Consider the following 27,526-nt stretch of genomic DNA (forward strand, 5'->3'; position numbering starts at 1 on the left):
ACACAAACGTTTTATAATGGGTAGTAACTGTGCCTGCCTTTTGCTCTGCAGGAAGGCATTATTGCTATTTTCTAAGGGCGCTTGTGCAAACATCCTTGAAAAGATCATGTAGAACGAAGGCAGTCAGTCCTCCTATTTCTCTACAAAATGCAAAAGAGTGATGGAAAAACATGTAGCAGCATGCGACCAGGACAAACTGACCCAGAGCTGGTGCTACTACCCATTACATTGCACTCGGATAAGCTGAGCACAGTTCTAGTCTTAAATTTAAGGTTTTTCTCTTTTAAAAAAAGATTTTGTGATTTGAAAAACTTGAATATGAGTTTTGTCAGAAGTAGGAGTTTTACATACCTAAAGAAATGTATTTCAGTCATACTAGTAGTATGGGGGTTTCCTCTGTCTGAAACGGCAAGACCCACAAGAAAACAAAATATTCAATGTTGTTTTTGCTTAAGTCAACAGTTCCTTTTCTTTTTAAACAGAACTCATTTAACATTTTAAGATTTTTATTTAACACTTGTATTACAATATTTATGTGGCAGCAATATTTAACAAGCTTCTGAGACACAGGATAAATTTCTGATAGATTTTGCAACTCTGCCAGAAGTAGAACTCAAAATAAATGTGTTATTTAAAACAACTGTTAAAGTAATAATAAAAGAAGTGTTGTTAGTATTAAGGAGGTTTTCAGTGCAAGGCTCAGTGGCTCTCCTATTTCACATAGAGGAACAATGAAAAGAAATACTTAAACCAGAAAAAAATTGCTAGATACTTAGAGCAATGCACAGTTACCAAAAGCTTGAGAAAATACACTGAGAGATATGTTTAATATTTGCTAAAAAGAAAACTTTAGTTGCTCATATGTGAAGCCCCATGAATCATTTCACAGAACCAGGAGTGAAAGAACTTACTCCCTTTGTGCTTCAAAAATCAACTGGTCATATCTAAGCCAAAATTCACAGACTTCTTCTGGTTCTTCATTCTCCTTTCATTCCAAATAGGACTTGCTATTTTCTCCCTTCTAGATAACAAGTTCTTGGTTTGAGGGTCTCTGCTACCCCACTGGGGTGGCCCAGGAGTAGATTCCAAGGAATCCCCAAACCTCTGGAAATTCATATCAGTCTTGGGGTATAAGAGCATGCCCACATGCTTGGGAAGGTGATGGTCTTATCTGTTATCTTTTATCCAGTTCTCAAAGTGATTTGTGACTCAATCAAAGTGGAGGCCCACCAGCCTGTTGTAACAGTTTCCAGAGTAAAATATAAAGACAATTCACTAGGGTAAGTGAAGAAAATACTATAATTTCTATTTATTTTCATGCTCTCTTAAAGATAAGCTTCTTACTATATTGTAATATATCAGATTGAGAACAGCATATTATATTAATCATAAATATTACTAATACATATATGATAATATGTATTTTTATGGATTCATAATATATTGTCAGTTTACTAAAAATTTTATTAATACTAATGATGTGCAGAATCCAAAAGGTTGGAGAACGCTGCTTGAAATTAGTGATTATCAAGCTGTGTCATAGGATTCTGCAGGGCATCTTTAACTTACATGTGGGAGGAGGTGAAGGAACAGAACATTCTCAAATACTAATATATTTTTATCCACTTCCATTTTCCAAGATACAATTTATTTGAGGAAGCAGGCAGCTCACTGTGATTGAACAACTTCACTGGCCACCAGTGCTTCCAAAGGCACAGAATTTCCTGAGCCTCGTCTCTGTGATTTCCCAAAAGCCCTCACCTTTACCTTCTTCTTGGGTATGTAATGTGTTGGAGTGTCCAACTTCTACAACAGCATCTTTGTTTTGCTTTGCTTTGTTTTAGTTTCCCCCGAGACTACCTCATTGCTCTTTCTTCAGTACAGATGGGTTTGGCAACATTTCAGACTAAACAAACATCTTAGCTTACAGTTTAAGATTTGGGCATTATGCAAAGTCCTTTTCTGCCAAGTGATTTTCTTCTCAATCTATAAGGTTTAGTTGCAATTTAATGTTTTGACGTGAAATACTTGGAAAAACTGAAAGGCAGCAGACCTTTATTGCAAATCTTCTACCAAAATTTCTGAGATTAAGTCCTAGACCTGCAACTTATATGTCATCCCAATTTCTACCCCATCTTCCTGACACTAAATTTATTATGATGAAAAAGAATTTGCATTGATAATAAAAGAAGCCTGGCTTTTAGGATATCATTTTTTTTTATCTTTTGGTTAGGTTTTTTTTCTAATTTTGGAATCTATGCATTTATGAAACCTATTTTTTTTTTTTTGCAGGCACTGAATGCAGGAAGAATATTAATAGTTTTAGAGGTAAAAGTGTGTGGATTGTGTGAGCTGGTCAAAACAGATGCATGTGTGACAGGTCAAGGGCAAAGCTGCTTCAGGAGAAATATAGGTGGCACTAAAGTGTAGAATGTTCCAAGAGTGCACGTCACCAAGTCAGTGCACATCACCAACACCATAAAAGAAGCATTTAAAGGGAGCCACACTTCGCCTACAATCTGGAACCAAACACACAAAGAGCAGAAGGAAACTGAAGGCAACCGGACTGCAAAGGGCTAATCACTTCCAGAAGCTCCCCGCCTCTCACACTGGGAGGGATCCTCCCCCTCAGGAGAGAACAGTTTTCCCAGGATTGGAGCTGAATTCCAACAAAGACTGTACACTGCGACACTATAAAGTCTGCTGAATAAAGCAAGCTGTCCCTGCTTTTAGCCTGTGTTTAGACCCAGGGGATTGCACTTCCCTAGCATCTCTGCAGCAGTCTCTGCAGGTTCGGTTTTGCAGATGATAAGTCCTTCTTGACAGGCTTTGCAAGGCCTCTGGCCAGACTCCCCCCATCCACCGCCCTCCCCCTTCACGTGTGCCACATCTGTCATCCTTTACTCTGCGAACCCTCCTTTACCTAACTGTCCCCGAGGGAAACGCACCCAGGCCCACAATCAGGCACAGACAAGCTCCTTGTTTCATGGTTCAGGGAAGGGCAGTGCCCTATGATGCCACCCCGACAAATACCCATGAGAGAGTCCTTTCCTCTGAGGAATAATGACTTCTCCAGGTAAAACCCATGCACTTATAGCCAGGATAATCCACTAACCCATTCTCTTTGGGACAACTACCTGTCACTTTAGCAGAGATGTGAGCGTGTCTTTCCAGCATTACACAGCCTAGACAGCATTCGGGCTTTGCTCTAGTGCTCTCAGGGTGGGATGGGGGCATGCGTGCCCCCCAGTCACTCCTCCCTTCACTCCCCCTTACCTTGCCCAGCAGCCTGCTGTGTCCACAACTGCTCCTCACCTCACCATAGCTGCCCCGGAAGGTCTGGCCAAGTCACGGATGGGTAATTTGGAGAAAAGTTTAGTAGTAAAAACAAACAAACAAACAAGCTACTGTAGCAACCATTCCTTCTTTCCCACCAAAGGGTGTGAAGGACAAGTGAGAGTGACATGAAATTTCCAGGCCGGGCATCCCAGCTTTGTGTTCATACTTATGGTCCTGCATCATTTTCTTCTGAGATACAGATGGATGCTCATTTAGTCATCTGCTCAGGTAAATTCCATCCTCATCCATGCTGCTCATGGCATGCTTGCACAGACTCACATCTCAGCATCACATTCCTTCCTTTTGCGCTTGAAGTGGTTTGAAAACTGTTGGGGAGAGAGGCAGAAGCCAATGGTCTGCTTGTTTTGCTTCTTTCTTTCCTTTATAAGCCATTTTGAACAAAGGGCTCCATGGACATGAATAATAACTAATAATAACAATGATTAACAATCATAGTCACTCTGACAAATGGACTTTCTGTCCTTTTTCTCCTCCCCCAACCACTGCTCATTCCAGGCACCTGAGGATGCAGAGTGTACCCTGCACCCCAAGCCTCTGTGTCCGTGTGCACATGTGCACTTGCCTGGCAGTCCTTCCCCTTGGCCTGATGAGCTACTTCCTTGAAGACTAAGACCCTTCTGCAGGCACTGAGTCTCCTCCTTTGGGTTCCATGGCATTTTGTGATTATTTTTCTTATGTGCACCTTCCAATTTTCTTTCTTGATAAAAGAGGCCTTACTTGGAATTCCAAAAACAGCATTATATGTTTCTGGCACATAGTAGTCATTCAGTAAAAGATGAACAAATACATGAAATGAATTTCTTCAGTGCTAGGTTCAAAAACTTTGTGTTTTCTTACGAAGTCCAGATGGAAGTAGAAAGAGAAGGGAAAATGGGAACAGATCTTTGAACTCTGTATTTCACTTTGCAGATATCTCTGGGAGACTTCAAGGGAACTCTATGCTCACTTGAGAACGATATGTGACAAGCAAATTTATTCTGTGTACTGGACACAAAATAATGGGACAAGAAGTCATGGAAACAACAGAACAGAAGAACAGCTCATGGAATTCTCAGGAGGAATAGGCATCTGGGGACTCAAATTGTATTATAGAACAGTTGACTTGGCGGTAAGATTCGGCCCTCAACCCTGTCAGAGACCCTCTGTGTCCACTCTTTATCCATTCTCAACTCCACGCCAGTCTCAAGCCTCTGTCTTGGTCCTTCACTTTCCTTGTGAACTCACCCTCAGGCTCTGTCCCTAGGCACCTTCAGTGATCCGGACTTGAATGTGTCTCTGACAAGTACATCCTCTAGAATTGATAAGGCAGAGATGAGAAGGGGATTCCTCCAAGTTTTTAGCATCCAAGTTGCAGATTTTGAGTGCATTCCATCACAGAAATGTTGTGTGTCCATCTGGCTACGTAGCATCCCACAGTTAAGGAGCCTTTGCGCACTGGGCTAGGTAATCCATAACAGGTGACTGAATATTTTTAAGAAAACACATTTTAGTAACTTTTTCTTTGGATAAAATATCAAACTTATGGAAAGATTGCAGGAATAGTACAAGGAATTCCCATGTAGCTTTGACTCAGATTGCTTACATTTCCCTCAGATTGTTTTCAACAGAGTCTGGTCAACAGAACATGCTGGTCATAGCAAATACCATCGTCCAACAACACAAGAGACAACTCTACACTAGACATCACCAGATGGTCAATACTGAAATCAGATTGAGTATATTCTTTGCAGCCAAAGATGGAGAAGCTCTATAACAGTCAGCAAAGACAACAAAGACCTTGGGCTGACTGTGGCTCAGATCATGAGCTCCATATTGCAAAATTCAATCTTAAACTGAAGAAAGTAGGGAAAACCACTAAGACATTCAGGTATGACCTAAATCAAATCCTTTATGATGATACAGTGGAGGTGATGAATAGATTTAAGAGATTAGACCTGGTAGACAGAGTGCCAAAAGAACTGTGGATGGAAGTTCATAACGTTGTAGAGGAGGCAGTGACCAAAATCATCCCAAAGAAAAGGAAATGCAAGCAGACAAAGTGGTTGTCTGAGGATTCTTTACAAAAATAGCTGAGGAAACAAGAGAAGCAAATAGCAAGGGAGAAAGGGAAAGATATACCCAACTGAATGCAGAGTTTCAGAGAATAGCAAGGAGAGATAAGAAGGCCTATCTAAATGAACAATGCAAAGAAATAGAGGAAAACAATAGAGTAGGAAAGACTAGAGATCTCTTCAAGAAAATTAGAGATATCAAGGAAACATTTCATGCAAGGATGGGCACAATAAAAGACAGAAACAGTAAGGACCTAACAGAAGCATAAGAGATTAAGAAGATGAGGCAAAAATACACAGGAAAACTATTAAAAAAAAAAAAAAAAAGATCATCTTAATGACTCAGATAACCATGATGGTGTGGTCACTCACCCAGTGTCAGACATCGTGGACTGTGAAGTCAAGTGGGACTTAGGAAGTAATAGTATGAACAAAGCTGGTAGAGGTGATGGAATTCCAGCTGAATGATTTCAAATCCTAAAAGATGATGCTGCGAAAATGCTGTGCTCAATATGTCAGTAAATTTGGAAAACTCAGCAGTAGCCACAGGACTGGAAAAGGTCAGTTCTCATTTCCAATCCCAAAGAAAGGCAATGCCAAAGAATGTTCAAAGCTATGATGCTGAAGCTGAAACTGAAGCTCCAATACTTTGGCCACCTGATACAATAAGCCAACTCATTGGAAAAGACCCTAATGCTGGGAAAGTCTGAAGGCGAAAGGAGAAGAGGGCAGCAGAGGATGAGATGATTGGAGAGCATCACTGACTCAATCAACATGAATTTGAGCAAATTCCAGGAGATAGTGGAGGACAGAGGAACGTGGCATGTTGCAGTCCATGGGGCTGTAAAGAGTTGGACATGACTTAGCGACTGAACAACAGATTGTTTATATTTTCCTTCACTGGTTCTGTGTGTGTACATGTGTTTATACACACAGAGAGAGAATATTTTTTGAATTCCAATTAACTTACAACTTTTGGAAAGTAAATTATTAGCAAATTTGTGTCTGCTTAAACAAGTGATAACACATTTTATGCTTTTTAATTTTCCTTAATTTCTAATATTTTCCTTGTAATAAGGGCTCAGTTCCAGAAAGAAAAATATATTTAAGTCTTGATTTTACTTTTAAATTCTTTTATTAACTTCATATGCTTGTAAGATTATAACTATATTTTTCCAAGTCCTGTGGTAGTCCCCAGTAATAGGATTGGCATTTAATGAGCCACATCAGTGCTTCAAGACACAGGATCATTATTGAGTAAATAATAATTATTGTAATATATATAATAATACACAGGGATGCTAAGAGACCTATCAGAAATTACTGGTATTCCTGAGGTCACCATGGACTAGCCTGGGGACCAATGGAGATAATTTTTAAATTTTTAAGCTGAATTACTTCTCAGATCCACAAATAAGAGTTTGCTGTATCTATAGCTCTGCTAATAGTGACCTAAACACTTTTATGTTCCTCTTTCTCTAGCTTTGAAGCTGTATTCATTTAAAAATCAGATCTTATCTCCAACCAAACTCTATGTTATTTAGTTCAGCAGAGATCTTAGACTAACATCACTAAAAATAAAAGTTTATGTTCCAGAAAAATGTTTTGAAAGTTCCAGAATAAAATCACAGCATCATTTTCTTCATCAACATTAACATTCCCTTTAAAAATATCATTGAGTTATTTCACTAGAATAAAATATTCACAGATGTGTACTTAAGACAAAAGCTTGATTCTGAGGACATATATACACACCAAAGTGCTCAACACAAATACTTAAAAGTAAGCTATCAGCAAAAAGAACAAGTCTTATTTCCGACTTCTGAACTTAGATTTTCCTCATGCAACTTTCTGTGGCTCAGCCTGGCAATGGAGGGTGTCTGCTGAAATAGGTCAAAATTACTTCGGTGTGTGTAAGTACTTTGCTTCTGACTTTATGGCTCGCTCCCTGAATGCTGCCTTTACTCCATGTTGCTTCAATTAAAGTAAATCATAATGATATTATTGCATTTTAATATAGGCCATAACCCTCTTTTACCCTGAAGATGACATAAAAATGAATTAATAGAAATGAAATTGCTATTATGAATTAAAATAGCCTTTACCATGTATAGACTTTTACAAATGTCAAAAAAGGAAATACTTATTTTTATGACATATTATGTTGTAGAGAATATTTTTATAAAATCATCTTGATATTTACAGGAGAACTACTTTAGATTCATATTGCATCTAACCCATAATGGCTTATTTTCTTTAAGAAAAGGAAAAAGAAAAAAGTGCAACAGGAAAAAAAAAAACTCAGTCTATCTTATTATATATGCTAACTGTTAAATGAGGAAATGTAACAAAATGTACAGTTGAAAGGTTCAAAGAGCTTATGGTATCAAGACTATTGTTTCTATTCAACAAGCATCTTTAAGGCAACCAACACTACCACAAGCACTTTGATAACCAGGGCATTCGGCCAGGGCAGGACACGCAGACAGCTCACCAGGTGGTACAGGTCACTACATTACCTGATGTATATACAAGGTGCTGAGTTTTGAGTACAGGTAATAAGTATATTACATCCCCTCAAAGTCACTTTTTGAGGTTTCTTTGTTTTTCACTGAAAAATTGAATATTGAAGTGAATACATTTTTGTCATGTTAAGTGGAAGGACAAGTAGATGGTGACTTGGCTCCTGAAATGTTAATACTGCTCCTCAGCTCACCACCATGCCAGTGTGCTCTCAGAGGGTCCACTCACGTTCCAAGGAGTCAAACCCCAAAGGCTAACAATCAGGTGTGTGTTTGGTTAATCTATTCCTGATGCTTTGCCTAAAAAATTGGCATTGGCTTCCTCAACATCTTTTTTCTGGAACCATGGCTTTGAAGTTGTTCCTTGTTGATATGCTTCCAGAAAATGACAGATCCCAGGAATGTCACTAGGAAAGTTTGGTGGAAGTTCTTCCCTTGATCGAGGTGTAAACACAAAACCAGGACAGTCCTTGAGTAATCTGGAAAGATTAAAAGGCAGATATTGATCATACAACAACACTGACATAACTGTCTAGTCAAGAAAAGGCAACATAACTAAGGGAACATTCCTGAGAATGTTGATAAACCCACCATCTTCAGTGTGATTGACAGAAAAATCCTAATGATGTTTACAAACACATTGTTCACAATAACAGAAAGTTCCACCAGATAATGGATTTCACTCATATTAGGAAAAATAACTATAAAATATTTTTGTAAAGATATCATCCATAATCTATACAATAGTGCAATTCATAGTAGTGGAAAAAACCCAAATGATACAAAGTCTAATAATATAAGACAATAATAATATAGAACTGAAGGAGTTGAAAGATATAAGACACTATACCCATTCATTTTGTAAATATTACTGAGAAATAATCATGGGCAAGAACTTTTGAAAGAAAAGTTCTACATAATATATACACACACATATATATGTGAAAGTGAAAGTCACTCAGTCGTGTCCACCTCTTTGTGATCCCATGAACTATACAGTCCATGGAATTTTCTAAGCCAGAATACTGGAGCAGGTAGCTGTTCCCTTCTCCAGGGGACCTTCCCAACCCACGAATCGAACCACGATCTCCTGCACTGCAGGCAGATTCTTTACCAGCTTAGCTACCAGAGAAGCCATATATATATATATATACACAAACAGACAGACAGACAGACAGACACATATAATGTGAGAATGGGGCTTTCTCAGTGACTCAGTGGTAAAGAATCTGCCTGCAATGCAGGAGATACAGGTTCAGTCCTTGGACTGGGAAGATTCCTTGGAGGAGGGCATGGCAACCCACTCCAGTATTCCTGCCAGGAAAATCCCATGGAGAGAGGAGCCTGGTGGGCCACGGTCCACGGAGTCACTAAGAATCAGGCACAACCAAAGCAACTGAGTGTACACACAAAATGGGGAAATAACTTTGGGATCTCTTTGGATAAAGTTTTTATGAATTCTGGTTAGTAGGACTAAAGTGAGGTTTAGTTGTATATATGTATACTCTACTTACTATCTGATATTTGCAATATGTTTTCTTCTTAAATTCTTAAGAATTAAATTTCCTCTTAAATTCAGATGTTCTACCAGCTTTTATTATTTGCTTCATTGGTCCATGAGGATAAACTCATTTTAAATTCTAATCACACTGATTAAGTTACTGGCTCCTCTTCCCATTTGCTTCCCGAGGTCTCTGTCAAATGCAAACTTAATAAGCATCTCTCTGATCTATTATTCAGGCCATGGATGAGAACAAGCTCTAAACCAGCTTCTACAGAAAATTACTCATATTGTCCCTTCCACTCCCCTGCAATGGGACATCTAAATGATGTGATGATATTATGCTAAAGTTCAGAACTGTGATGTTCTATATGTACTGAGGAAACTGCTATATAGACATGAAGGTCTCAAGGATTACAGACAGAAAACACAAGAGTGTTCAATTAACTAATTTTATAAGCGCATCAATAAATATTTAGTCTGCAAAAGAATAAAACAAGTGAAATGATGTTTTAGTCATGGATTTGTAAATATTTCAAGTACCTATTATTTATAAGGCATCAGATCAGATCAGATCAGTCGCTCAGTCGTGTCCGACTCTTTGCGACCCCATGAATCGCAGCACGCCAGGCCTCCCTGTCCATCACCAACTCCCGGAGTTCACTCAGACTCACGTCCATCGAGTCAGTGATGCCATCCAGCCATCTCATCCTCTGTCGTCCCCTTCTCCTCTTGCCCCCAATCCCTCCCAGCATCAGAGTCCTTTCCAATGAGTCAACTCTTCGCATGAGGTGGCCAAAGTACGGGAGTTTCAGCTTTAGCATCATTCCTTCCAAAGAAATCCCAGGGCTGATCTCCTTCAGAATGGACTGGTTGGATCTCCTTGCAGTCCAAGGGACTCTCAAGAGTCTTCTCCAACACCACAGTTCAAAAGCATCAATTCTTCGGCGCTCAGCCTTCTTCACAGTCCAACTCTCACATCCATACATGACCACAGGAAAAACCATAGCCAAGGCATAGTAGTTGGTAATATATAGTGAAAAATTACAGAATTCCACAGTATTGAAAGTGTAAGCTTCAAAGTGTGGTAGATCTAAGTTTGAATAACAGCAAAGATGTCAGATTTCTAGCCTTTAAAAGGAAACTATAATACACAGGGCTTCCCTCATGGCTCAAATAGTAAAGAATTTGCCTGCAATGCAGGAGACCTGGGTTCGATCCCTGGGTTGAGAAGATCCCCTGGAGATGGAACCCCATCTCTAGCTTCCTTTCTTCCATCCTTTGGAGAAGGGCATGGCAACCCACTCCAGTATTCTTGCCTGGATAATTCTATGGACAGAGGAGCCTGGCAGGCTACCATCCATGGGGTCGCAAAGAGTCAAACACGACTGAGCGACTAACACTTTCACTTTCATAATAATACAGGTCTCTTAGGACAGTTATGAAGATTAAATAAATTGTTTAAATAAGATTCATTAATCATCAATTGGATGTCACACAACACCTGCCATATTGGTAACAATAAGTTTGATAATATCAGGCATTGGGAAATAGAAACCTTCAGACACAATGGAACACAGATGGGTTTGGACAGCTGAGTGATGCTGAGTAAAGCTGAAACTGAGTAATGAAGTTCACGATCTGGGAATGTCATTCATAGGTATGTTATCTAGAGACATGTATATAAGTATATTTATCAAATCAGTTTGCATAATAATGAAAAACTGGCTATCCTGAAATTAACCATGGACAGAAGACAGAGTGGCTTACTTATATCCTAGAATACATATTACATCATAGGCACATCTGGCGACATGTTAGATTTATCTCTGACCTGCCTAGGAGAACCAACTGTTAAATACTCAGGAATCTGCAAGCCAATTAAACCATGGATAGGCTGAAACCAGCCACAGTGTAGTGTTTACACTTTAGAAATGGTAAATGCTAGAAGTCAGGGAGTATCTACTTCACTCCCCAAGCTGGTTGACCAGCTTACCACTGCATTTGGAATACTTTAACTAAATGAACTAGATTTATATGAATTGGATTTACATTTTATCAAGAAAAAAATCTCAAAAACATAATATTGAATGGATTCAAGGCAAGTTGCAAAAGAATTGAGTGGGAGTCTATTTTTCTCTGGTTTTATTTTTGTATCTGGTGCATTAAGAAGTGGCTTTAAAACAAATCATTAGAATGTATTAAGAGCTTTTCTTAAGATCACACAGCTGGTAAGCCCTGTACTGGGGACCCATAAGACATGTCTTTTGACTACAAAGCCCATGCTTTTTAAAGAAACTTATAGATAAACACAGTGTCATGGAATTAGAAATGTTCATTAAATCTTTTTTAAAATCCAAATTTATAAGAAAAACAGGTTGGAAATATAAAACCATTTAGATGAAAGCTTGAGGAAAGAAAGATCCGAGATTAGCAGCAACAGTCCCAGGGCGGATGTTCACACACGGAAGGCAGTTTTCTTACTCCCCCGGACTGGACACCATGTCCTCCAAGCGGCTGCATCAACTCTCCTAATTCTGTCATCTGTCCTTTACGCTCCTTGTTCCCTCACAGAATCCAAGTCCTGCTTCTGTGTCACCTCAGGAGTTCCTAGGTCAACCTTCCCACCCACAGGGGTGGCTCCATTATGCTCCATTATGCCCCAGTTTTGTCTTTAATGATCTTGGGATCATCACACACCCTTCTCCTCAATCCACTGATCCAAAACTCAAACGATACCAAACCTAGTCTCTGTGAGTTCTCTGCAGTTCAGTAAAAACAAATAAAAATGCAGAAAATTGTCCCCGAGAATAAAACTCCTCATGACATTTAAAAGAAAGGAATGTATAACTGCTATTACATTGCTACTTTCTAAATTACTGATTAGAATTTGGAAACAGAAGTTTGAAGGTAGTGGATATTTTTGGGTGTGGGGATGTAGTCTGTGTCCTAAATGTACAGGTTTCATAAATATATCAAGGAAGGTAAGCTTCCTAATATTATTTTGTTGAGAAATACCATTCCAGGATTTAACGTTCTATCATTAAAGCTCTGCAAAGAAACAATCACCTTTTATATCTGCATGAATTCTCATAAAATCTACCCTTGTCCTGAACTTAACCATTTCAGGCACAGGGATGAGCTGAGATGACCACGTGAGGGTGTATCCAGGGCAGGTGAGGAATGTGTCCCTGAAGAGATGACATCTGACTTAAGGTCAGATCACAAGAAGGAGGAAAACAGGAGATGACCCAGGAGAGAAAGGGAAAGCAGATTCAGGAATCAGTTTAGCAAGTCTGATGAATAAAAACGAGGCTGGGGTTGCAGGAGATCCATGAAATAAGGAGAAAGTGGAAGAAAATGAGGTGGTAAGAGCTGATGTGACTATGACCAGAGACACCACTTGAGTCTGTGGTTACAAGTCTGATTTTATTCTGGTTGCAGTGGAGGCCACCGGAGGGCTTGTAGGGCAGGGATGACAGATCTGCTTATGGTTTAGGAAGAGAACTTGGCTCTCGTGTGGAGGATGAGCCAAGGAGGAGGCACATGAGATACAAGAGTGAGAGTGATGCTGGGCTGGGCTGGTGGCATTGGAGGAGGTGAGAGAGGCTATGTGCAGGACACGCGTGTGGAGGCAGGGGCGGGGCACGATGGGGAGAAGGGAGAGATCACTCTGAGGTCCCTGAGGTAGACACTGCTGCTCTTTAAAGAGACTGATGGAGTTTCGCTGGGTGGGAAGTAGATTTTATCCACGTGGGGGTGGGGAATTGGAAATCAGTTGTTCTAACATGATCACATTAGCCATCTAATAGGTCAATTAGTCATCCAAGTAGAAATACAGGACAGAATTATATGAATCTAGCTCAGTAGAGAATCATGGGTCAGGCTAGAGATAAAAGTGGTAAATCATAACATTTCAGAAACATGAGAACACAGACATGGCTCTGGGCAGGACAATTTTCCAAAGTTTAGTGGTTTTGAGACAGCCTGGAACCTGGGGATCCTTTGCTGCAATGCTTGCACCTGGACAAACTTCCCCTCCAGCAACAAAATACAAAGAAACTGTGGGAGTCAAAATAACTATGTGCATATGCAGCTGCAGCAAATTTTGGACCAAAAAATACAAAAAGACCAAAAACCCAACTGCCACTTCTGAGGAGCAAAAGCAGGGGATTGGAAGCAAAAGTAGGGTACTTCACATGCCCCCTGCACTCAACACCACCAGAGGGATGGGGAATCCACCTAAGCCACCCCTTCAGCCAGACCCCTGGACACACCCTACCCTCACCCCATAAAAGCAACTAGCTTATCCTCCACTCCAGGAGCAAGCAAGGGAAACTTGTTACTTGTTCTCATTCCCTCCTGTTGCAGCTGCTGCTGCTGCTGCTAAGTCGCTTCAGTCGTGTCCGACTCTGTGCGACCCCAGAGGTGGCAGCCCACCAGGCTCCCCCGTCCCTGGGATTCTCCAGGCAAGAACACTGGAGTGGGTTGCCATTTCCTTCTCCAATGCACGAAAGTGAAAAGCGAAAGTGAAGTCGCTCAGTCGTTTCCGACTCTTCTCGACCCCATGGACTGCAGCCCACCAGGCTCCTCCGTCCATGGGATTTTCCAGGCAGCAGGGGCCCCAGTAAAGCCTTGCCTAAATTTTCTATCTGGCCTCTAGTCAGTTTCTACTGATTAAGGATTGCAATAACCTGGTGGGGAACGGTTTTGTGGAGACAGCAGCAACCAAGACAAGGAGAAGGCGCAGCCACAAGGGAACCTCGTGAATCCGTTGTCACAAAAGCCTGAAGAAGAAGATATTCAAAACATCCTGAGATGGTGAGGAAGATAAGGAGAGAGAACTGACCCTGAGTTTAGCAAGGGGAGCCATTGGAGTGGCCTGTGAGGGACAAACACTGACCAGAGTGAGCGGAAGAGCAAGGGGAGGCCCTGAGCACAGACGACCTGTGTGCAGAGTTTTTCTGGAAAAGGAGCAGGAACACAAGGAGACAGCAGAGACAGTCTTGGAAACAAAACAAAGATGTTACCTTTAAAGAGGTAAGTAAACAGATATGGCTGTATTTTGATGTGAAGAATCATTTCATTGGAGGAACTGATCATAGACAAAGCTGATATTTTCAAAAGAAAATGTTTGAAAGGACAGCAAATCCGGAGCAGGGCTGTTGGTCCCCAGGACAGGAACCACACACAGTCAAGAGTGCCAGGGAGCCAGGTGCACTGGATCTGAGCATGAAGCTGGAGCGGGTCTTAGCAGGTTTCAGCCTTTCTTGGGCAAAACAAAGCAAGGTTTTCAACTTAGAATCAGGGCTGAAAAGGAAAGTTGTTTGGAGTAGAAAGAAGATGCTATGAAACCATCATAGCAGTTCATTTGCTTAGATCTGGAAAATCTTTTTGTTCTTCGAGGATTTCCATTATAATTTGATTTTTCAAAGCAGATAAACTGTATATACACCTGGCACATGAATTAAGGGCATTCTTTTCAGGGACCATGCCCATCAACTTGTGTGGTCTCTGTAACTCTGATCAGTGTTAGAATACCTCCCAAGCCCATGAGAAGGAATACATTATTACCCTTTGCTTAAAGGGTAATAATGGGGGAGATAGGATATACATTGAGGATGACAGCCAGGCTACAGGTATCTCAGGAGGGTCATTCCCATAGACTAACAAGTAGTTTAAAAACAGTTAAAATGAGGATGACTCAATTATGACTTTTCTCTAATATTATCTAAGCAAGAAAATGTTATGAAGAGTGAGACAAATCAATGAACAAAAATGACAACTGCATATAAAAGAGTACATTGCAGGCGCTCAGTGGGGTCATACCTGTAAGTGGTTGGGCTGACGTTGATTTTCCGGGGAACACTGCACGATTCAAATTTGTTAGCCAGGGTGACATTGTTTCCAAAAAGGCAGTAACGAGGCATTTTAACTCCAACAACTCCAGCAAAAACTGACCCAGAATGCAGCCCAATGCGCATCTGAAAGCGAAAAGTCAGTCAGTGTTCTGGAAAAACACCCCTGCTTGTCAGTGCTGTTTGTGGACCTGTTGAAATTATTATACTCTTCACTCTTCCCACACCTCCTCCTTCCTCCAAACCTCCAGCCAATGTTCCTCTACTCCTCCCTTCCAAGGAAGAACCACTAGCGGGGCATCAGTCACCCCTCTTCACTTCTCATGGATGCACTTGGGTTTATCACACAACATGTATTTCACTCGTCTTTCCTATCTGAATCAAAGCCCCCCACGAACCTACCACAGTCGCCATGGTGACCAGACGAAGTCTCTGCAGGCTATGTGAACATGCTCTGTCCATTGGGTGAGACAGACAGGACTTCTGGAGCCCAGAAGCTGTTTCCCAAAACACGGTCACTTCTCAGGATATAAAATGTGGGTGTTTAGGTATTTTGCTCACAAGAACTTTATGCCAGACACTACCTCACTATTCAAATGACCAACCCGGGGAGAAAAAGAATTGCAATATTGAAGCAGAAAATGATGGAGGAAGCAGAAAGCTGGCATTGCTGAGCCTGGATCGCAGCGACTATAAACACTTCAGTCAACATCTGGATCCATGGAAAACAAGAGTTGTGCCATATCTGGGTATAGGAGGCAGTCAGAATACACTGAGGTGAATGTTTAGGAATTCTGAAAGCAATTGATAATTTGCAGAGCAGTTAAGGCAATGTTTTGGAGAAGGCAATGGCACCCCACTCCAGTACTCCTGCCTGGAAAATCCCATGGATAGTGGAGCCTGGAAGGCTGCAGTCCATGGGGTTGCTGAGGGTCGGACACGACTGAGCGACTTCACTTTAAGGCAATGTTTTAAACTGGGATCTTTTAGACTGAAAACTGGCTGATCTTAGAGGAGGCACAGATTTTTAAATCACTGCTACAACGAAGCAAGTGAGAGTAAGGATGTTTAAGATGACAATCAGACACCACGTTTGCTATTTTCAAAGTCTATGTTCAGTTGACCATTTAAAACAAGTTCCATCAGATTCCTGTATTGTACACAGAGGCTAAGGACTTAGTCACCTAGATGTAATTTAGAATACAGGAGACCCCACACTTCCCAAGTTTTATGGCTAATTTCAGACCTCTTCTAGAAACTTCTGAGAATCATTTGTTAAACCATGAATTCTGCAACATTTTTAAACAAAAGCAGTACATCATGAATCAAGGGATTTGTATTAGAAACCAAAATTCTGCTAATAGCTGGCAGTCTGACTTTTTTAATCGAAGTATACTTGACTTACGATATTATTTTCAGACATACAATTGTTCAATATTTTACAGATCATGCCCTACACAAAGTTATTATAGAATATTAGCTCTTTTTCTTGCACTGTACATTACATCCTATAACTTACTTATTTCATACCTAGTGGTCTGTATCTCTGACCCCCACTCCCTGCCCTCTCCCTCTACCTGCTTCTCACTGGTGACCACTGGCTTGTTCTCTGCGTCTGATTGTCTGACTTTCTCTAAATCTCCATATTTCCCTTGTACTCTTTCCTCACCTAAAAAATTCAGGATTGGATTACTTTTAAAGCCTCTTCTTCATCAGTTTTACTTTAAGCACAAAAACATAGATTTCTATTGCATCCAGCTTTTTCTTCCTTAGGAGAATAGGGTTCTATACATAAACAATTAACAAAGAACAATTTAAACAAACCAAGAAAAGGTGACAAAAGGCTATCTTCTGCTTATAAATACCAGGCATACTTTCATAAGTTTTTATTTTCTTTGGGCATTCTTCTCATTAAACCAGTTTCTCCCTTGTACCTAGTTATTCTAGCTTTTAACAGGACAAGTTCATCATAGTGTTTTAATGTTTCTATTGCATAATTAATATAGAAATGCATCCTCCTTGTAAACATCCAAACAACACAGACAAGGCCAAGGTCCTTTGCTTTCTCCCCTCCCTCCCTCCCCCGGCCCTGAACTGCACTCTTGACTCCAAAGCTATATCAGAGATCTTTGTAAATTTACAAGCACAAAAATGGTCCAAAGTTTGAGGTGCCCATCATGCCCCAAGTGGAAATCTGTTGGGGAGTCTCCCAATCAGGGCCACTTTAGACATAGCCCTTCCACACACTGGCTGCTGGGCTGGGAGGGAGGCTCCCAGAGCATGCACTCTGCACTTCCTGACTCCCGCTGTGCTTCTCAGCCTGGTCAAAGTTTCCATCCTAAGACAGAATTCACCTGCGGTCTTCCAAGCCTCAGTGGGTGGGTGTTGGTAAGGAAATTGGTAGAATAACCAGTAGACAGTTAGTACACATGACACATTGGAGAAAGACATAGAGTTTGAAAACAAAAATATTTCCTATTCTTTCACTGTGATTCCATTTCATGGGGAAGGAGGGTAAGAATGCGTAAAAGCCTGGGTTTTGCACCCAGAAACACACAGCTTCAAATCCAGTAGAGTCTTGATTGCCCTTGTCCATCACTGAATTGTGGATTCCTCTACAATGTGGCTCAATTATATTATACATTAAATATACTACATATATACTAAGTAAAATGATGTTTAAGTCACAACTGCTCCCGTGACACACATTAGTGTTTTTTTCTCACTACTAAAAATAGTCTGCACTTTTGGTAATTCATGAGTAACCCCTAAGGCCATAAGAAATTTCCTAGGTCAGTACAAATAAAAAGGCATGTTTAAACCTGAATTTATAGGTCAGTAAAACTTGCCTGGAGAATCCCAGGGAAGTAGGAGCCTGATGGGCTACTGTCTATGGGGTTGCTCAGAGTCTGACATGACTGAAGTGACTTAGCAGCAGCAGCAAAGCTAAATTATTATCACCTGGGTAACCATCTTTGAAATTAGCTATAAATAATTCTTGCAATTGCAAAACTGTAAAAGTACATTTCTACAAATGTCAAAAATCATGGCACTAACCCCCTTCCCCAAACACACACATCTTAATTATAGAATCCATTTAAGTGGAGATCACTGGGTTTATTATTAATCCGTATATTTTATGTATTCACTTTGATGCTATGAGATTCCTCATCAAAAACCAAAACAAAATATAATTATCTTCTAAAAAATTATAGAAATTAACCATCTGGAAAAGTCAGACACTGTGATGCTTTTAAAACACAGTGGAGAATTGTTTCACACTCTTCCTATTGTGACCTGGCATCTATGTCTTCTCCCTTCTGGGCAGGCTTAAGGTTGCTTTGACCAATACAATGGACGTGTCACCATGTATCTCCTAAGGCCAAGGTGTAAAAGGCCATGCAGCAGATACCAACTTTGTTCAGTGGACACCCACCCCCAGGTAAGAAGTGTGACTATCCCAAGGCTGCCCAGCTGGAGCAGGACATGTAAGCACTGGGCTGACAGTCCCAACTGGGTCCACCCTCTGCCATGCCCAGCCACAACCAGGCAGGTGAGATAGGCGGCATCTTGAAATGGTCCTCTGGTTCAAGTGATGTAATCCCAGCTACTCTGCATGCCCTCAACCACTGAGAATTCCCAGTGGAGGTACCAGATACTGTGAGAAATGACAAGGTACTCGTGCCTCATCCAAATTCCACCGCCCAGAATCAATGCATCACAAAAGCTCTGTGTGTCAGAATGGCTGCTATCCAAAAGTCTACAAATAATAAATGCTGGAGAGGGTGTGGAGAAAAGGGAACCCTCTTACACTGTTGGTGGGAATGCAAACTAGTACAGCCACTATGGAGAACAGTGTGGAGATTCCTTAAAAAACTGGAAATAGAACTGCCTTATGATCCAGCAATCCCACTGCTGGGCATACACACTGAGGAAACCAGAATTGAAAGAGACATGTGTACCCCAATGTTCATCGCAGCACTGTTTATAAGAGCCAGGACATGGAAGCAACCTAGATGTCCATCAGCAGATGAATGGATAAGAAAGCTGTGGTACATATACACAATGGAGTATTACTCAGCCATTAAAAAGAATACATTTGAATCAGTTCTAATGAGGTGGATGAAACTGGAGCCTATTATACAGAGTGAAGTAAGCCAGAAGGAAAAACACCAATACAGTATACTAACGCATATATATGGAATTTAGAAAGATGGTAACAATAACCCGGTGTACGAGACAGCAAAAGAGACACTGATGTATAGAACAGTCTTATGGACTCTGTGGGAGAGGGAGAGGGTGGGAAGATTTGGGAGAATGGCATTGAAACATGTAAAATATCATGTAAGAAATGAGTTGCCAGTCCAGGTTCGATGCACGATACTGGATGCTTGGGGCTAGTGCACTGGGACGACCCAGAGGGATGGTATGGGGAGGGAGGAGGGAGGAGGGTTCAGGATGGGGAACACATGTATACCTGTGGTGGATTCATTTTGATATTTGGCAAAACTAATACAATTATGTAAAGTTTAAAAATAAAATAAAATTAGGAAAAAAATAAAACAAAATAAAAATGCTTAAAAAAAAAAAGCTCTGTGGTTTTACACCACTAACTTTAGGGAAGCATGTCACACATCAGCATATAACTGGGACGACCATTCTCTTAAGAAATAGTTGTGAAGGCTTACACATACAGCTTCTATTGATAGTAACATTGGAGAGAAAAAGAAAGTGAAAGTTAATGGCTCAGTCATGTCTGACTCTTTGTGACCCCATGGACTGTAGCCTGCCAGGCTCCTCTGTCCATAGCATTCTCCAGGCACGATGCTGGAGTGGGTAGCTGTTCCCTTCTCCAGAGGATCTTCCCAACCGAGGGACTGAACCTGGGTCTCCTGAATTGCAGGCAGGTTCTTTACGGTATAAGCCAGAGCTCTGGCTAAACTTCTTTTTCCTCCTTCTCTCTGTATTTTATATCATGCCAGATAGGATTCCATATTATTTCAAAGGCTCATTTCTGAAGGTCATCAATTGAGGACTGTTCTATAAAAGTTAAGTGGCAGACTCACTTCAAGTAGGACAAATAAAGATATCTGTTCATGTGTTATCTATTAAATCTATGCCAGGCACGTTAATTTTATCATCTGCAATAAGACATTCTTATTCTGGGATCTGGCTTATTTAGAAATTTTGGAATTTTATGTGTCCTGGAAAATATTACTAGATTACCCAGTCCACATTCATTCTAGTTAAATTCCTCCCCTGCAGGGCTCAAAAAACCCAAAACTACATTTTTCAAACTCCCTCGAAGTTTCTAGATGTACTGAGGTTTTGGTGAATCAGACGCCCTTGCATAAGCTCTGGGAATCTGGATTTCTGCCTATAGCTTCCCTTGTGAGCACAGCAGAAGACTGCGTGCTCCGTCTCCCAGGCTTAGCAGGGAGCCCGGTTTCTAGTCATTCAATTTGTGAGTCATGATGCAGGATTTCCACGTTGCTGATGCAATTACAGTGGGTGCAACTCTGCTGTGCAGCCAGTAGTGGAGACAGCTACTTTCTGAGCACAATGGTTTGCTGCCTGGCTGTGGCTGTGTGGTTCTAGAACCAGCTTCCAGATCACAGAGGAAGCCATGGTTCTGAAGCATGGCTTTAGGATCCACTCTCTGAGAGCTCAAGTCATGGATGGCTTCCTTGGTCCTAGTGATCTGTAAGCCACTTACAGATTTTCTGATGCTTCAATGAGCTGGAGATCTACTCTATGCAACTAAACCCTGATGGATGCACCATTCTACTGATAACTAACTGTAGGGAAAAGGCTAATTAGCCAAGCAGGTACCGGTCAGGCTCTCTCACCCCATGGCCTCTCACTCTGGCCCCACGTGTTGTAAATACATGGTTATGTAACAGCTGAGCTAACTTATAGCACTGTGCATGCATGTCACAATGTACCCACTTGGGCACGGGCCACTTCTGTTCTGTAAACATATAGAAGATCCACCTGAAAAGCCCTTGAGGCTGCGTTATGGCCACGGTTATGGCTGTGTCCGCTGGGTCAACCATGAGAAAATACAGCTTGTCTGCTGCTATGGCTGCTGTGCCAGTCAGGAAAGAATAAACATGTCTGCAGTTCCTACAGCTCCTTGACTTTTCTTCCAGCTTCCCCGCTGGCACCTTGCCTACCCACGGTTCAGAGAACAGTGAGATACAGCAAGACTAACTACCCAGCATTTACTCTCGTGACATCTCCTGAACAACACGTGAGCAGGCTCACCTTGATGGGTTCTCCGTGGGGAGACACGACTTCATGAGAGAGTTCCATCATCTTGAGGGCCATCAGCGCGATCTGAACAGCGTGGGTGTCACTCTCTTTATGTAAGCCCCCAGCCACACAGTACGCATCGCCAATCGTCTCCACCTATGCACAACAGATTCTCCACATTACAAAAAAAAAAAACAACAAAAACCCAGGAAGCATCACAGTGTACATCATACAGCAGAAATTACATCATGAAGCAGAAATCTCAGCTTCATGGGCCAATGGAACATCAGAGTCAATCACAGACTCTTGGAAAAGGTTTTTCTTTCCAGGAAACTCACAAGGTTTCTAAGCTGAAAGGCAGCACCCTGCTGTGAATACAGTGTCAGGAGGGGTGTCTGCTCCCAAACTTGCCACTGATTCCCCCATATCCCTGCACCTCTTTCTTCCCACACCATGTAAAATGGACTTTGTAGAAGCAAATGACTTACTTTGAATCTATTATAATATGTTTGAGATATTGGGTGATAATATCCTCTCAGCATAAAATACAGTGCTTTGAACAAAGTCACTACTGAATCAAGGTCCTATGAATATAGTTAAGGTTAAAACTGACATTGCAACTTTTCAAAGAACTTTTGGTGCCGTCATAGCAATGATAAACTGTCTACATGAATATTAATCATAAAGTACAGAGACTAAGATGTCAAAGGGGAGGCAGAGACAATGGTGATTGGAAAGCTATCGGAAATCAATCTCTTCTGTGAATTTCATGTATTGATCAGTTATTATCATTGTCATTATTGCTGTTGTTACGAGTGCTTTTCAGTTGTCATGCTGAATATAGAAAACTAACAGTTCATTTAAATTCACAAATTAGCTACCAAATTGTAATAGGTGCATTTTTCTCCTCCAAATTCTTATTGTAACCTAGATCATATCACTGTTCTGATCCAAAGCTGGCAATCTGGAGGGGTGAAGGTGAGAGAGAAGAGAAAGGGGGACAGCATCAGCAATTGCTTATTTCACTCAGAATAAATGCCAGAGCCCTTAAGCTGCCCCCAAAGTTCCTGTCCTGCCTTTCTACTGCCCCTGATCCTGATCCTTCTCCTTATTCTCTTTCTTGCTCACTTTGTCCCAAGCTGCTGGCCTCCTGTTTTCCCTCAAACATTGCAAATGTTTGTTATTCCTTTGTCTAGATCAGTATTCCTGCAGGTGACCACTAGGCACGTCCTTGGTTTCCTCAGGCTCTGCTAAAACTCACCTTGCAAGGAAGGTGATTCCGGCCACTTCCGTGAAATCCCTGGCTCCCCTGCACCTGCTCTATTTCCTTCCAGAGAGAGCACACCAACTGGCGTGCTGTGAATTCACGCCTTTGTTGTCTGTTTTCCTGGTGGAAAGCGAGCTCTCTGAGTCTGCTGTCTCATCAACTCCTCCACCACTGGGGCCCAGGATATTCACCCGTGAGCGAGCCTGGCATCTGACAGTATCACCTTGGCCACACACACGGAGATGCACTCAGCCTAGGCGCTAACCTGTCACAGGGCTCAAAGAGCTACTCAGTAGGGGGAGAGGCCCCCTCAGCCCTGCTGGAGCCCCTGCGCTGGCAAGCGTGGCATGACGTCCCCAGCGTCACAGGGAATCTATCCTGTCCTCTATCTGTGTGTCCCTCCCTGGCTCCCTCCCTGCTCTGGGGCTCTTATCACAGGGACTGGACTCCGCCCCCCACCACGCTGGCAAACTCTGGAGGACCAGTAAGGATATTCTAAACCACTAGATAAATAATCAAACAAGCAGGAAAATGACCAAAAGAATGAAAGAAAGAAAATGAAACTGAACGGAGTCCTGGTCCAATTCGGGGCTGGGATAAACAAGCCAGCCAGGCACAGGTGAGCCGGTGATGGGAACACACTCTGTATCCTAAGTGTATTCTGAGGGGAGGCCCCCTCCCCATTTATTCACAGCATCTCCAGTGTTTCCACACAGCGTTGACGTGAACAGCAGGTGAAGCGAGGACACAGACTCACCGGCTGGGACAGCAGCTGGGTCCCCAGGGGACTCTGCGCCCCATCCTCACCATGAGGAGTAAGGCTCTGAACGCTAGAGAGGAGTGACAACAGTTTTAAACATTTCAGCAGGGAGCACCGTGCAGCAGTGGGCGGCTTCTGTGAGCAGCTGGACAGTTTGCAGAGGAGAGCGAGACCTCCTCACAGTTCTGAGAGGAGACCTTCTCAAGACATCAGCTGTCTACAAATAAATACAGTGAATTCCACAAGAGGCCATCCAGCTTAACCTAACTGAAGCCAATTATTTTATCTGTAATTATACATGGACCACTTTTTTCCCAAGGGAAACACAGCTCTGTCTGGAATTTCCTGTTAGAAATGTTTTAAAGAGAAAGTTTCACCGTGAGCATCTAGACTGGAACCAAGCAGGGCTTACATTGTCCCATAGATAATTTTTGTTTCCTCTTTAATCATTTATTTTTTTCATGTTAGGTTAAGCTCTGAAATGTCAATTTTTTATGTGGCATATTAAAACATGATTCAAGCCACATAAATGAGAAGCACGCTTTATTCTTCAAGCCAATGCTGAGAAATATGTAAGAAACATTAAATCAGTAAGAAAATGTTTTACTTCTAAAGAAACAGTCAGAATCTCTTCATTGGTTCTCTTATTAATAATGCGTGCTAAGTCATTTCAGTCGAGTCCAACTCTGTGCGACCCCATGGACTATAGCCTGCCAGGTTCCTCTGTCTATGGGATTCTCCAGGCAAGAATACTAGAGTGTGTTGCCATTTCCTCCTCCAGAGGATCTTCCCAATCCAGGGATCAAACCCACATCTCTTATGTCTCCTGCATTGGCAAGTAGGTTCTTTACCACTAGTGCCATCTGGGAAGCCCCTTATTAACAATAGTTACATTAAAAATAGTTTATTATGTTTCCGGGACAATCTCTTTACATCCCCAGAGCCTAGAATGATGCCTGGTACCCTGCAGGCACTCAGTCAACCCTGCTGGCTGATGAATAACAGATATTTTTTTTACCGTAATCTTTATCAGAGCTCCGTTCATGAAGATTACAGGACATAAAGCATGTTATTCGTGCATATTAACTCTGTGAATGGATATTATATCCTCTGTTTCAGAAATGGGAAAGGTTGTTTAACTTTCTCTGCTTACAAAGCAAACAAGGCAGAAAACGAGATTTGAAGACAGGCCGTCTCCTGCCCTTGGTCACCAGACAAGCAGGTGATTTGAGTTTCTGTTCCCTGGCCGTTAAAAGCATCCTGTTACTCTATACTGAATGAATGTGTTGGAAGACAATTGATGTAATCCTCCTGCTTCTTTACTTTTGCAGATGGAAAGGCTACATCCTCCCTCTTTGAAACATCTCAGGCTTAACAGTCCGTCTTGGTATTTCCCTGGTGGTCCAGTGGCTATAACTCCAAGCTCCCAATCCAGGGGGCCCAGGTTCAATCCCTGATCAGGGAACTAGATCCCACATTCTGCAAATAAGACCCAGAGCAGCCAAAAAAAAAAAAAATCAATACTTAAAAAAAACCAGAAAACAAAACCAAACCAATTCATCTCAGTTTTCACAGTCCAAGTGTCAGGCTCACTGACTTTAAAACGTCACCTTTCTGAGGGTCTGGCAGCCCACTCTCTTGCTGTCACCCTGCATTCTGTGAAAAGACACAGTGGCTGTCCTTTCTGGAATAATCATCTCTGAGCAGATTCAGAGCCAGAAGACACCCATACAACGAAGGCAGGATGTCTGCTCCCAGGACAGGCTCCTGGCCCAATGCCCAACTCTCCCCGTCCAGGGCCTGGCCCCCTACCTTGTAGACATCCAGCTCTCCACACTGCCGGTCAAAGCGGGTGTACAGTGCGTTGAGCATGGTGATGACCTGCAGCGGGGAGCACTGGGAACAGATGGCCGTGAACCCCACGATGTCCGAGAAGAGCATGGTGACATTGCCGAAGCGCTTGGCCTGCACAGCGTGGCCCTGCCACAGCTGCCGCGCCACCTCACTGGGGAAGATGGAACACAGCAGGTCCACCGTCTTCCGCTTCTCCTCCTCCAGGGCCTGGTGGGCCTGCTCCAGCGTGGCCTTCAGCTTGCCCAGCCTCTTCTTCAGGCCATCCTGGGCCCTGGCCTGCTCCCCAATCAGCACCACATCCCGCAGCGCGTTGTGGATGGGGATGTCGGAGAGGTACAGCCCTCGGCCTGTGAAGTCTTCCAGTCTGTCCACGCAGGGTGAGCCCAGGAACAGGATGGAGCTGGACTCCACCATGTAGATCATCTGGCCTTTGAGGTCCATCACCTGTGTAAAAGGAGGACCAAGCTTTGTGGCTTATTCACGTTCCCAACAGACAAAAAGTGAGGAAACAGGAACAGTGATAATCCCTTCTTTTTTTTTTTGAATAAGTCACACACCTTGCAGGATCTTAGTCCCCCCACCCCACCTTTGTTTTTAAACTTGAGCTTTTTCTACTTGTTGACAAAAACAATAGGCTCTCTTACGGTTTCAATTTACTATGAGCTCTAAAATGCATGCATACATCTGGAGAATATACTGGAGAATTGTTGCTGTTCAGTTGCTAAGTCATGTCCAACTCTTTGTGACCCCATGAACTGCAGCACACCAGGCTTCCTTGTCCTCTACTGTCTCCTAGAGTTTGCTCAAACTCATGTCTACTGAGTTGGTGATGCCTTCCAACCATCTCATCCTCTGTTGCCCCCTTTTCCTCCTGCCCTCAATCTTTCCCAGTATCACAGATTACACAGAAAATATGATTTTTCAATCAACAATGCCCCAAATTCTTGCTTCAAGGCTTTCTCACTGCGTGCTACACTGATGCTTCTGCTCCAACATTCTCTCAGCAGCAGCCATCAGCAGAAGGGTGCACAGGACCCCTGGGGGAGGGGGCTTCACGTTTTCATTCTGGGTCACAAGCTCACATGTGTGAAGGAGACAGATGTGTACATACGTGTTAACGAAACAGAGCCACAAAAGCAGCCTGGACGTCCTTCAACAGTGAATGGTTAACCAAAGTTCAGGACGACCACACAATGGGATACGACATGGCCTATCCCATCGTGAAAGAGAGCGGTGTCTAATGACATGGAAGAATACACACAGATATCATTTACTGATTAAAAAAGAACTGTAAAAAGTGGCTTTTTTGTTTTAAACAAAAATGTACATAATGTTTTTGATTTTGCAATGGACATCTTAAAAGTAGTACCTACTTTTAAACATTTAGTTGTACTGTGTTTATGACAAAAAGTAATAAAGCTGTTTCCATCTGGGAGGACAGATGGTTTGTCTTCTGGGTTAACTTGTCCAGAAGAGAGGTGCGTTGTGAGCCTTTCTATGAGCTCAGTTATACTACTGACTGTGGTTTCCAAACTTCTTTTCTAAATCACGCATGGTTCTCTACTATGAGATGAGAGCAGAACACTTTCTCCCACATTTTCTAACAGTTAATCAAACAAGTTATTGATTTTTTCCATGTCTATTAAATATTGACTTAAGAATCCATTTAGTTGCCTCCTCTAAGAAACAAGTCATTTTTGTTTCTTTGTTGTAGAACTCCTCTTATTATCCAAATTAAGTCAGCTATTTTGTGATGATCGAAGCCATATTTTTACAGAAGTATTTTTGTAATTCAGCTATAAAATACTCCATAAATATTTTCCAGGTGATGCTAGTGGTAAAAAACCAACCTGCCAATACAGGAGATGTAAGAGACATGGGTTCCATCCCTGGGCCGGGAAGATCCCGTTGGAGGAGGGCACGGCAACCCACTCCAATACTCTCACTTGGAGAATCCCATGGAGAGAGGAATCTGGCAGGCTACAGTCTATAGGGTTGCAAAGAGTCGGACACCACTGAAATGACTTAGCACAGCACAGCACACAAAGATTTTAAAAGGTAGACTGCGTTCAAAAAATATTTGTGAAGTAATGCCTTA

The 27,526-nt window shown here is 42.0% G+C and overlaps 1 protein-coding gene across 9 annotated transcripts in view; it reads right to left on the minus strand.

The window, feature by feature from the left end:
- Positions 1-488: 488 nt before the first annotated feature.
- GUCY1A1 (guanylate cyclase 1 soluble subunit alpha 1) overlaps positions 489-27,526 on the minus strand; it is a 72,155-nt gene continuing 45,117 nt past the window's right edge. For 8 of the 9 annotated variants that reach the window (XM_005217642.5, XM_005217641.5, XM_024977000.2 and 5 more), the window contains 4 exons: positions 25,387-25,872; positions 21,560-21,703; positions 15,264-15,418; positions 489-8,412 (listed from right to left, as the gene is read on the minus strand). In XM_005217642.5, coding sequence (XP_005217699.1) covers positions 8,211-8,412; positions 15,264-15,418; positions 21,560-21,703; positions 25,387-25,872 — 987 coding nt within the window. In that variant the 3' untranslated portion in view covers positions 489-8,210. 9 annotated transcript variants of the gene reach the window in all.

Source organism: Bos taurus, chromosome 17 (genome assembly GCF_002263795.3).
Source record: "Bos taurus isolate L1 Dominette 01449 registration number 42190680 breed Hereford chromosome 17, ARS-UCD2.0, whole genome shotgun sequence".
Classification (NCBI taxonomy): Eukaryota; Metazoa; Chordata; class Mammalia; order Artiodactyla; family Bovidae; genus Bos; species Bos taurus.